Raw genomic sequence first — 11,216 nt, 5'->3', positions numbered from 1 at the left:
TCGCGTGACAGAAATGGTCGGGCCGCAGGCCCGACCATCGCCGCCGGCAGGCCAAGCAGGCCCGGCCCCTGCCGAACGGAGTTGCCGGCGCAGCGAAGCGAAGCTGGCAACTTCGTTTGGCGGAAGGGCGGGCCTGCTTGTTGTCATTGTGTACCATTATCAAAAAGCTACTCATTTCAAGCGCTTCCAAATTTTGAGGACCCTCTTCTTCATGATCTTCAAATTCTAGTGCATACTGCAATAACCAAAAGAATATTAGGCAATTAATTACTCATTAAAGCACCAAAAAATAGGAGTAATAAGAAATTCTACAGTACCGATTTTTCAGAATCACGGTCCAATTCTCTCTCTGAAAGCTTGGCCATGATGTTATCTTCAATCTAGAAATAATAAATCATTTTCAAGAGTTGCTCTTTATCAGCTCAATGAATGAGCACAAACTATCTTACAACTAACCTTCTTGCCCACTTCCTCAACTTTTGCCAGCAGATGGCTTTCCAAAGACTCCACCCTCTCCGTAATACTGTTGCAGTCTATCTCTGACTCTGTATTCCTTTTCCTCAGGCCTTCAATGAGGTCTTTCTTGAGTCGCTCAGACTGAATCTTCAGGTCAGTATCCTGGGTGTGACAGAAAACAGTAATACTCATCAAATGAAATTTTCAAAAGGCCACCCAAGGAGGAAGGCAAAGTCAGATGACATACAAATGACCTATAAGGTCAATATGGGGGACCATTTTAACATCACATGACCTTACAGGTCATTTTGACGTAACTTTGATGTCATGCTGACTTTGCCTTCCTCCGTGGGCAAGATTTTAAAATGTTGATGACACTTACAATCTGAGAAAGGTCATTCCCCAACTTCTGGAAGCCTTTGTTAAGGGCAACCAGATTTTCCATGACAACCTTAATGTCAGACTGAAAAGAAACATTAACATCCATCAGACAAAATTTTCAAAAATTCTACCAAAATGTTGAGTTGAAACTCACCAATGATTCGTTAAATGGGTTTCCATTCAAATCTTTCCTCAGCTCTTGAATAATTTCGATGAGGTTGTCAATCTTATTCTGAAATAAAACAGTAACATTCAAGAGAAATATTTTCAAAACAACTGATATAAAAGATTCAAAGATTCCTGTCTATAATAGAACCTAAAAGCTGGAATCCAAATAAATGATGACACTAACGTTTTCATTATCATCATCAGTCATTTTCTCCTGCATTTTTGAAACTTTTCCCTCCAGACCCTTAATTAGGGCCTCCATGGAGGTCTTGAACTCCTTCAACTTGGTCTGAAATAAAACAATAACGTTCATGAGACACATGAGACAAAAATAAAATAAAAAATGCACTGTATCATTGCAATGTAAACACAATTGATGTTTGTCATCTACACAAACCGCACACAGAATGTGTTACATTAATGACACAATAACACTCACCGCTTTATTTAAAACCTTCTTATAATTATCCTCTACAGCCTCCTTTATACAAGTAAGGTCTTTAGCCTGGTCCTTCAAGATTTGTTCACTTGATTCATTGGACTGCAGCTGAAACAAAGTAAATACAAAAAACTTAAATCTGCAAAATTCCGCATTAACTAATATTGAAGATCAAATTTGAGAATTCATTTTAGCAAAAATAAAAATTACAGAAGACAAGTTATTACGTATAAGGTACAACACTCACAGACACTTTGATTTCAGTCAGAAGAGCTTTTTTTTTCCTCGAGTGGCTTATGAACTACTACCCCCAATGCCTGAAATTATAAGAACGGAATAAAAACCTCAAATAGTGGCAAAAAATTATTTCTTTACAATATTTAGCTGACAGGCATAGCAATATTAGAATTCCCAGTTAAAATGAGAGTCACTATGATGACAGTTCTTTTCAGTTTTTGACTGTCAAAGTAAGTCCCTTCACCAACAGTTTCAAAATTATTTTGTTTTAAATGTATAAACGTACATAGATGCAACAGTAAATACTTCATTTCTTCCTAAATTTTGAAAGAAAAGTCAAAATTTAGGCGGGAAAAGACCCACTTTGACAGTCAGAAACTGAGATTGGCTGAGAGTGACTTTTTCATGTTAATAGGGTGATCTTAAATGAGTAACGTAGATTTCATCAATGACACATACCTTCTTCACAGCCATCTCTGATGCGCATGCCATCATGTTGTACAGATAATTGTCCTGCTGCTGCTCAATACTGTAGACATTTCCTTGTAAATGAGAAGGCACAATTGGAGGTGCTTCCAAAGACCCCATAGCTGGTCGCACCATAGGCGGTGGAATTGGAGGTGCTTCCAAAGACCCCATAGCTGGTCGCACCATAGGCGGTGGAATTGGAGGTGCTTCCAAAGACCCCATAGCTGGTCGCACCAAAGGCGGTGGAACATGTAACTATCAGTTAAAGAGATAAGCAAAATTAAATACACACACAGTAAGACTCTTGAAATTATTCCTAAACAGTTTCCCAAGAGATAGTTTCAGGTGAACAGGTTGGAACAGGGAATAAGGGGGACCTACTGGGATAAAAAACAAGAAAAAAGTTTGCACTCTGCCCTTTCAGAGAGAGTAAGGGGCAAAAATGGCAATTATGATTCTACTATTCATTCAAGGCAGATGCAGTTTCAATGAAAAGAAAGTTTAAAAGAAAAATAAAACTGTGAAAAATGTTTCAAAATATAACCAAATTTAAGAGAAAGCCTCTTGAAATATACTTACATAAGGCATATGGTTAAAACTACTCATTTTCCAACACGATTAACGACAACCAAAGAATACTCTGAAGGAATCCGCTTTATTCTTTGTCTCTTCCAATAAGTCGGGTCAGAACAAAGGCCGGAAATGAAGAAACGAGCGGGAAACAAAAGATAGTGCGTGCTGTCCAAGTGGAGGGGGCAGGAAGGTGGAGACGTAACTAGGGCGCGAACTTTTAAATAGATTCTTCCAGTAAGCACTCAAAAGCACACCCCAATGATAACGTCTGAGAAATTAGGGAAAGCCAGGGGCCAGTGCAGCTCTCTCCCTCTACTGTATTTCAATCCGTACGAGGTAAAACAAGAAATTTTCCACAAAGTATTCATAGTTTAGGATGTGTCTATAAAAAATTAAAACACCCTGAGAAAAGTGATAAAACTGATTAATGATACAAATCCACTTGAAATTTCTTTTAAATTCAAGTCAACCCTCTGCATTACAGTGTAAAACAGGGCATTTAATTTCCCCCTAGAGAATTAATACGTCTCAAAAACACCATCTGTTTTCCAAGTTGTTGTTGTTGTTATGAAAAACAACCAGGGACGCATAAGTTGGGAATGAAACAGCCCCAATACAGGGCCTCCTTGGGATACAATGCATATAATGCAAGTAGGTAAATCATGAGGCAAAAATGACTATTTCTTAAAACCAAATTATTTAATGGAGTTTTTAGAGGGAATTTTAAGGATGCCCAAGATTTTGATGAGAAAAGAAACCAATCAAAGTAAATCACAACAGAGAGAGAAAAAAATACCATATTAAAAAGTACATCAAATGTATAACTTGACCAGCGGCAGTAACATTGAAAACCACACATTGAATTTTACCGCTGTAAAAATTTATTGAATGTTCTTGAGAATGGGTGAGGAGCAACATTCCATGGGCATGGAGAGTTCTTGGGTTTGGTTGCATTTCTGCAGACAGAAAAGAACAACAAAAGCTACAGAACTGTAAGATAGGCTATGCTGCAGCTGAGACACGAAGATGTAAAAAACAAATTTGTATCTATCAAATACTTACCGTGCCAGATATCTCCAGACCAACATAAGAACTCAATCAGTGCTAGTGCAGACACATATAGCCAAGGGTTTCCAAAAGAATTGCCCAAACAGCTTTGACAGTAAAGGGGCAGTGTGCCTGTAACAGAGACGGTCTTATTGAGCAAAAGGCCATGAAGATCAACCCATCATAAAGTTAACCTCCATGGGTGGACTGGTGATTTTATACAGAAGGACAAGATCCAAGCACAACGACACACAACGATACCCTAGAATTAATGGGGAGCATTGGGAGGTGGTTTGGCAAGTAAACCTTTGGTGAAACAGAGTTGCGACATATTACTTACAGAGTGAAATTGAGAGAAGAGGGTTTTTGATTCCAGCTTGCTGTAGAAAATTTACCCCTTTTCATGATGGCTACCTTGAGGCAGGTAAGTAACTGACAATGGGCATCATAACCCTCGTTCTGGTTAGACAAACGGATGTATAGACTACTGCTTCAGGAGGGTTCATCCGTCGAGAAGGGTCCTGTGGGTTGAAATTACCGAGGGTTCTAAATTTCCGTAACACTGGCATTGCCACCTGTGCAAGAAATTGAAAACTGACAGAAAATTTAGGAATTAGGAAAGAGCTGTCGGCTAGCATTGCCAGAGCAGGCAGAGCGTAGGAGACTTACCAAGAGAAGAGCCATAATTTGGGAAAACCGCAGTAACATGGCAAACGTGAAAAAAATATTTACGGTCACTTAATAGTCAGTTCAAGGAAATGAGAACGTAAATATCTGGGTGCATCGTACAGAAGAGGTGCCATGTTTGTTGTTTTGCTGAACTCTGGCTTCTGCTCCTGCAAAACCAACCTCAGCATACTAAAATTAAACGTTGTTTAAAAAGAAAATATCAACTTCAAAACATAACGAAATATTTTAAATACACTTTCGTTATATTTTTATCTTATTGTTTTCTTTGTCCAGCCGCCTTTGCTTTGATTAGATCTAGATTCAAACGAAGTTTTCGATATATTTCAAGGTTGGCAGCAATTTTCGCTTTGCCCCCCCGCCCCTTCTCCCCTCCTCGCGATTCCAACGGAAACGGATCAGCTTTGGAAGGCAGTGGCAGTGGGGGGTGGGTCGTGCGTCAGCGTTTTTTATTCGTGTGTTGACGAAAGTCTTTGAAGTGTTCCTCCGCTTTAACGTTTTGTCATTATTATGAATGATAGATGTGCTTCTCATTTTGAGTTGAAAATCGAAGGAGGTCGTCTCTCTTTGAGTCGAGTCCGAATTTGTTTTGTTACATTTGCGACTCGCCTGGGTGTGATCCAGCTGTCGTTACGAAAGGCAACAGGTTTGTGTTTCCCCACATTTTTGAGCATATTCTCGCTTGCCCTTGAACTGGTATCGTCTACAACATCTGCAGTTACCCATTTTTGTATTGAGCGTTTGTCTCTGATGAAAATGAATGATCAGATCACAAATTGTCGTTATTGCTCCGGTCCAGCAGAGGTTATGACGCACTTCATTGATTAAATGTTTCACACGTTCAAATCTACGATGTTACCTTGGCTGAAGGGTGTCAAAGTACAATTTACTATTAGTATTCAGAATATTTTCTAACATTTCCTCTTTCAACAGGTGATGGCTGTCGTGTGAATCTTTCTCCAAGCATTCATGCTGCTTTTGGTGGTGAATGGTGTTTGCGAATTGGCACAGAGAATTAATTGGAGGGTTAAAAGTGAAAAGGTCAGTTGCCATATGTGGATTTCATTACATTATTTTCTTATATTTTTTATTGTGAAGGCTAACAATCTTATTTTGTTGACAGGCAGTGACGTCCCACTTAAGTAGCTAATGAATTACGTAATCTGGAGCTGTTTAAAACTCAATTCGCTGACCTGGTCAGATGAAAGTCTTTGTGCTTTTCATGAAGTAGTACTTATCGTCATGGTCAATGCGACCTATGTCTTTGGCAATCTGAGGTTTGAGAATGAGTTTGGAAAGGCGGGGAAATTAATTTTATCAGTATTTATGGGGCACTTTTAATTTCATTCTTTGTTCTCTCCATCTTTCTTTTATTCTTCTGTGCCATGTGTCTGCAACTTGTCAACAATGTTCTTGATGTGTTATTTACTGTTTCAAGTGTCTGAATTGTTTTTGGTCTTTGAAAATGCATTTTGTTTTCTTTCTGTCGATGAGTGCTCGTTCTGGTGTGTGTGGTTTGCCTGTTCTTATTGCTATTCTGTTCTTGCTTGTTTATTGCTGGACTTGTCATGAAAGTGCTGTGAATTTCTGCCATCTCTTTTGAAAGTGTTTTGCATTGATTTCGTACTCTCTGCTCTTGCCACTGATTTGCTGTTCTGTTCTTGTTTGTTTATTGCTGGACTCGAAGTGCTCTGAATTTCTGCCCTCTCTTTTGAAAGTGTTTTATTTTGTACTCTCTGCTCTTGCCACTGACTGAAATCTTGAAGTGCTTACTTGTTGTTGATGAACTTGTCTTGAAAATGCTCTGAATTTATCTGCCCTGCCTCTGAAAGTGTTTTGTGTTTGATTTGGTACTCTCTGCTCTTGCCACTGCTTATTTTTTGTTGAACATTTGAGTTTTGTCGATAAACCCTGTGCCTTGCCCTTGCCATTTACTGATTGCTCCTATATATATGTTACCGCTCTGCTTGCTGTGCTTTTTTTTGTCCTTTAGTGTTCTGCATTTGTTTATTTTGAATGACTGTTTTCATGTTGATGCTTTACTGTTTGGATTGAAATTTTCTTGACACTGTGCTGTGTTCTCCATGCAATATTTTCTGTCTTATTTGTCTTAATCTCTATCTCATATCATTTAAATGGCAGTATCTACCTACTTTGGGTTTACTGTCCTGTTCTCCATCTTTCTTTAATTCTTTCTGGGGATTTGGTTTCAAAGCCTTTTCATTCTCATACTTTATCACTCAAAGATGCTATTGCATATTGTACTGGGTGCTGCCAGTATTCATGACTTAGATAAACTTCAGAGGTACGTATTTTCAGTGAAGAAAAATTTCTAATTGTGACTGCCATTTCCATAACTATTTTGTTGTTATGTATTCCAGGTGCAGCTCCAATTAATTTTCACCACCATGACAATGCAGTCAAGATTTTCTTTAAAGTCATTCTAATGGACCAATCAGCATATATAGAGCTAGGGATTCTCTGATATTCCCCCATGGTAGGTATTGTTTCAGCAAGGTACTAGCACTATTTAATATCAATGGTTCAATTAACATTTTGATTTCATTTCCAGGTTTGCAACTTTCTTCTATATTTTCCACCAAACATTCTTAGCCGTTTGCTTTTCTAGAACAAGCTTGTGACATCTGCTCCGCTAATCACCTGTATATTAATTTCCCCTCTGGTAAGTACATTTGCATATCAAGTGCTCTGATATTCTAAACTTTAGCAGTGTCTTTGAAACTGATTGCTGTTTTTCTTTTCCATTGTAGGTTTGATTTGGATTCCATACACTTGTCATGGCATTGGTCTTTCATTGATGATTATTTGTATCTAATTACCATGAACAACCGTAAGTATTATTAGATTTATGTTCAGACTTTTGATTTGATTTTTATTAGAGTACAAACTAATACTTATGTCAATCCTTCAGGCTCAATTACCACGGCATGATTGACATTTCAAAATGGTTCTGCCGCAGAGGTCGCACTTCTTTGCTCGATGACTAGGGCATTTACTCGATGAGGGAGATGGATTTCAACGAAACACCCACACTGCTGGCACGTATTGCTCTGTTTTATTTTGACCTAAACTATGCATTCTGAGAGTTACGATTGTAAGTTTTACTTTCTCTTTACCTTTTCAGGACTCGAAGTTGTGTCGCACATTTTTTCCTTTTCGTTTGAGAGAGAACTTCCTGTGCTTTGCTGAAATTGATGTCTTCCTGTGAACAATGCGCACAGCTTTCTCTCTTTAATTTCTCTCTGAAAGCCGTTTAAGGAACTCCTTCATCCTCTTTTTCGGTATGACGTAAGTTTCTGTTTATATCTCTTGAATAAGCACCTCAAGATTTAAACAACTAACTGAACCGTTTTCTTTACAGGCAGCCAACCAAGCAAAGTGTCAATTTGGCGGATCTACCCACTCAGTTACGCTTGTTGTCTCCCTCTGTTGTGAGCGTGGTGTGCCAAAGCTAAGTACCCTTCTATTTTCTTTTTACTCATTGTCAAGTTTTAGACATTCCTCTACCACCACCTATAGTAACAATTTCAGCAAAAGAAAAGGGTAGTTTGAGTTTGCACACACGAGTCCAAATGGTGTCAAGCTTCCTTCAATTTTATTTAAATAACTTCAATCTTTAGGGTGCTAAAAATTATATAAACATGCTGTCATACGAACTGGCACTAATTCTTCCCCATAATCGCTAAAAGAAACATGCATCTCACCCCAGCCACCTCCCTGCCCTTTCTCTGCCTTGAACTCTGATGACAAGTGAATTCCCTTACTACCATTCCTTTTCTGAATACTGAATTTGAAGTGCCCATTATTATGTCAATGTTTGAGGATGTTCTTTTGAATGTGTCTTTGTCATGTTCTGTCCATTATTTTGCAATCTTCCTGTGCTGTTGTTCAACCTTGTTTCTTGAAAGTGTGTGATTGCTCATGGTTCTGCTGCATTTTGTATGAGCTATACTACTTGTATATATCTCTCGTGTGCTGTGTTTTGCCCTCTGTTCTGCTACCTTGTTTCTTAAAAGTGTTTGATTGCTCATGGTTGTGCTGCAAGTTGTCCCTGTACTTTTATATGTGTGAATTTCTCTTGTGTTTATGTGCCTTTTGTATTCTGGTATGTCCTTATGCTGCTTACTAAGTGAATCTGACATTTTTATTGCAATGTTTTATTGAATTTTATGTTATCCCTTTGAATTTTGAACAGGCATTTTTGTCTCTCTGTCTTGTGGATTTTTTGTGGTTTGGTTTGTTTAATTTGTGTGTGTTTGTGACATGATCTCTGTACTGCCCCCTAACCCCCCTCTTTTCCTCTTGATCTTCCCCAAAAATTCCTTGATTCATACTCCTGTTTGGCATACCTCTTTTAAATAAGCCAGTCGACTTCAATTATTCTGCAAGTAAAAACTTGTAAAAGGTTTTATTTGCACTTTGGTCTCTACTGTGCACTCTCAAACTATCCACAACTATAGGAGGTGTTTATTAAAGTAGTGTATGTAAAATCAATTTTGTTACTAATGTGTTGCACTTTATTCAGCTTGCAGGACGGTCAGTTTGGAGAATTGCTCTGCCTGTTGTGTGTTGCGGCTTGTTGATACTCTACTGGGACCATTCACTTCCACACGACAAATGGCTGCATCTCAACGCTGTTTCATGTCTAAGGTACAACATTACCATTATCTGTTTTTGTATCTTAATACTCATATTTTGGAGAAAATACAAACAACTTGCTAATTTTTTCTTTCCCGTTTTATTAACAGATTCAACACCACTCCCAACTACAGGACCTTTACTTTTTCAAGAACGAAGATTTATACGTCAATTTAAAATTTAAAATAATGTCTTTGCGTTCATGGAATGTTCACTACTGATCTGTAATTTTATTCTCAATGTAAATAAAATAACCTTTCTTGCTACTTATCTAACTTTGACTGTTTTCATATCTATTGTTTTTAGTATTTCTAATTGAGTAAACATAAAATCAATTTAAATCTGTCTATTTTCTTCCTTTATACCTGTACTCCTTTTGAGTGACGCAACATTGATCTGCTATAAGCTATCATTTGGGTGGCGTAGAATGGGTGGCTTACGTTCCGGGCGCGTGCCCTTCTTCAGCAGGGGTCCTTACACTTAATGCAAGTTCTGCGTGCAGACTGTTCCACGTTTGCTGCGGCTCATTGCAGTATTGGTTTGTGTGATCTGAAGCAGTGGTGTGGTGCGGCCGCCATCTGCCATTCTCACAGGCGACCCGCCGACTCGGGGGGAGACCAGAGCGAAGACCTGTCACCGGAGAGATGCTCTGGAGTCGCACCACTGTGTACCCCAGGTGTTGCGATTGGTTACCTATAGGGATCATTCAGAAAGTACGCCCGTCATTCGCAGTTCATATACTACCAAATGCAGCCAGTCCAGGCTCTCGGGGCGCCTGATGGGTAGGCAACATCTTGCCAGGAACACATACGTGCACCGCGGGGTGGCCTACCCACAGTCTCGCAGGCGCTGAGCTCTCATAATGCGCTGAATGAATTCAAGCATAACAGGCGCACTTACTTATTGGACGATACCTTAGAACAGGGGTCTGAAACTCGAGCTAGCTGCTGGTTGCACAGGTCACCAGCGGCGGCCCCCTGCGTAAAACGAGTGAGACTGCGACTACCCCTTGCTGTCGCCGCCGGCTGGCTTTGCTCTGAGGAGGATCGGCTGGTTTGTCTGTCAGTCTTCGTCGCTCTAATGGCTGCTTTGTGCCCAATGATCATTCCGAGGAACATCTAGCACGATTCTATACGATTTTAAGCGTTTTTTGGTTGTTTAGAGGCCTTGTCCCGAAAAATTAGAGGCACTTTCGCACCAGAAAGTTTCTGATTTCAGCTCGTTTTACTGATTCTGCGTCCACCTGAGTCCATATTGTTGCCACATGGTACAACACTGAAGATATCTGAAGCCCCTCTTACTTCATCCCGGAAGGGTGCGCCCCTGAGAACGCTCAATGTGTTCCCGATGTAGTTCCTAGGTCATTCCCCATCCTCTGCCCCCCTTCCCTTTCCTTCTTTCTCTACCTTTCTCCGTCGGTGCTACTGTTAAAAATGCTGCAAGGAAGTACGGTTGACCTACGATCCGTCCTGTCTATATGTTATGTACCGGCCAGACCGTAAAGATATGGGCCGTACTTCAGTGTCTAAGTCAAGTGCTGTACTGACGAGAAAGACGGCTTGCAAAGTTACGGTACATCCTGTACGGAGTGAACCGTAATCAAAAACTATAGTCGCTGACCTTATGACAAATTGACAGGGCGCACCGTAGACATTTCCTGTAGGTTTTTTCTAACAGTGCGTTCACTCGATGCGATATGGTAAAGACCACCATCTCACCTCGTCGGCGAGCGCGCGTTTATAGAAATAACACTTTTATATGATACCAGGTGGCTGATTAACCCCGCGCGCTTGAGTAGTTATGCTGTACCGCACGCACGAGTGCGGGCGGGTTGCCCACTGCCCCGGCTCGTTCAGCGCCGTGGACAGGGGCGATAGGCAAGGCCGCCCGCACTCGTGCGTGCGGTACAGCATAACTACTCAAGCGCGCGGGGTTAATCAGCCACCTAGTATACTGCTCGCGGGGGGTGTTTTACACGTGAGCTTCGTTCTTCTTACTCCACCGATTCGATGCTTGATGTGCACAACAGGAACAGGCACTTTTTGCAAAGATGAATTGTGCGATGAGGCGATGGACTGGCATTGTCGACGATCCGTTCCTG

The 11,216-nt window shown here is 40.3% G+C and overlaps 2 protein-coding genes and 1 long non-coding RNA gene across 9 annotated transcripts in view; 2 read left to right on the top strand and 1 right to left on the bottom strand.

Moving 5' to 3' along the window:
• LOC113211838 (juvenile hormone esterase-like) overlaps positions 1-11,216 on the top strand; it is an 84,798-nt gene that overhangs the window by 73,010 nt on the left and 572 nt on the right. The window lies entirely within an intron of this gene.
• LOC127750367 (YLP motif-containing protein 1-like) lies at positions 1,977-4,746 on the bottom strand. Of its 3 annotated transcripts, none has more exons than XM_052271927.1 (5): positions 4,439-4,746; positions 4,110-4,363; positions 3,785-3,901; positions 2,729-3,678; positions 1,977-2,404 (listed from the first exon to the last, which is right to left on the bottom strand). In XM_052271927.1, the coding sequence occupies exons 4-5, from the start codon at positions 2,753-2,755 to the stop codon at positions 2,090-2,092; spliced, it is 342 nt and encodes a 113-aa protein (XP_052127887.1). In that variant the 5' UTR covers positions 2,756-3,678; positions 3,785-3,901; positions 4,110-4,363; positions 4,439-4,746; the 3' UTR covers positions 1,977-2,089. The 3 variants fall into 3 exon arrangements, with proteins under 3 accessions (XP_052127887.1, XP_052127886.1, XP_052127888.1); XM_052271926.1 differs by having other exon boundaries at positions 4,110-4,344; XM_052271928.1 differs by having other exon boundaries at positions 4,110-4,290.
• Positions 4,883-9,456, top strand: LOC127750368 (uncharacterized). 5 transcript variants are annotated; one of them, XR_008011647.1, is made up of 9 exons: positions 4,883-5,102; positions 5,390-5,497; positions 5,580-6,761; positions 6,838-6,953; positions 7,029-7,139; positions 7,228-7,307; positions 7,389-7,765; positions 7,839-9,127; positions 9,226-9,456. It is a non-coding gene; the product is annotated as an uncharacterized LOC127750368 (long non-coding RNA). The 5 variants fall into 5 exon arrangements; XR_008011645.1 differs by having other exon boundaries at positions 7,228-7,765; XR_008011646.1 differs by having other exon boundaries at positions 7,029-7,307.

The sequence above is a fragment of the Frankliniella occidentalis genome, unplaced genomic scaffold (genome assembly GCF_000697945.3).
Source record: "Frankliniella occidentalis isolate FOCC.00 unplaced genomic scaffold, Focc_3.1 Scaffold179, whole genome shotgun sequence".
In the NCBI taxonomy this organism is placed as follows: Eukaryota; Metazoa; Arthropoda; class Insecta; order Thysanoptera; family Thripidae; genus Frankliniella; species Frankliniella occidentalis.
Note: the sequence above shows the minus strand (reverse complement) of the source record. Positions and strands in the feature narration are given on the sequence as shown.

Excerpts from the sequence above, each read along its gene's own strand:
- LOC127750367 (XM_052271927.1), bottom strand. The coding sequence starts at position 2,755 with ATGAGTAGTTTTAACCATATGCCTTAT. Across the intron at positions 2,405-2,728 it reads GTTTTAACCATATGCCTTAT|TTACATGTTCCACCGCCTTT; the intron begins GTAAGTATATTT and ends TTTAACTGATAG.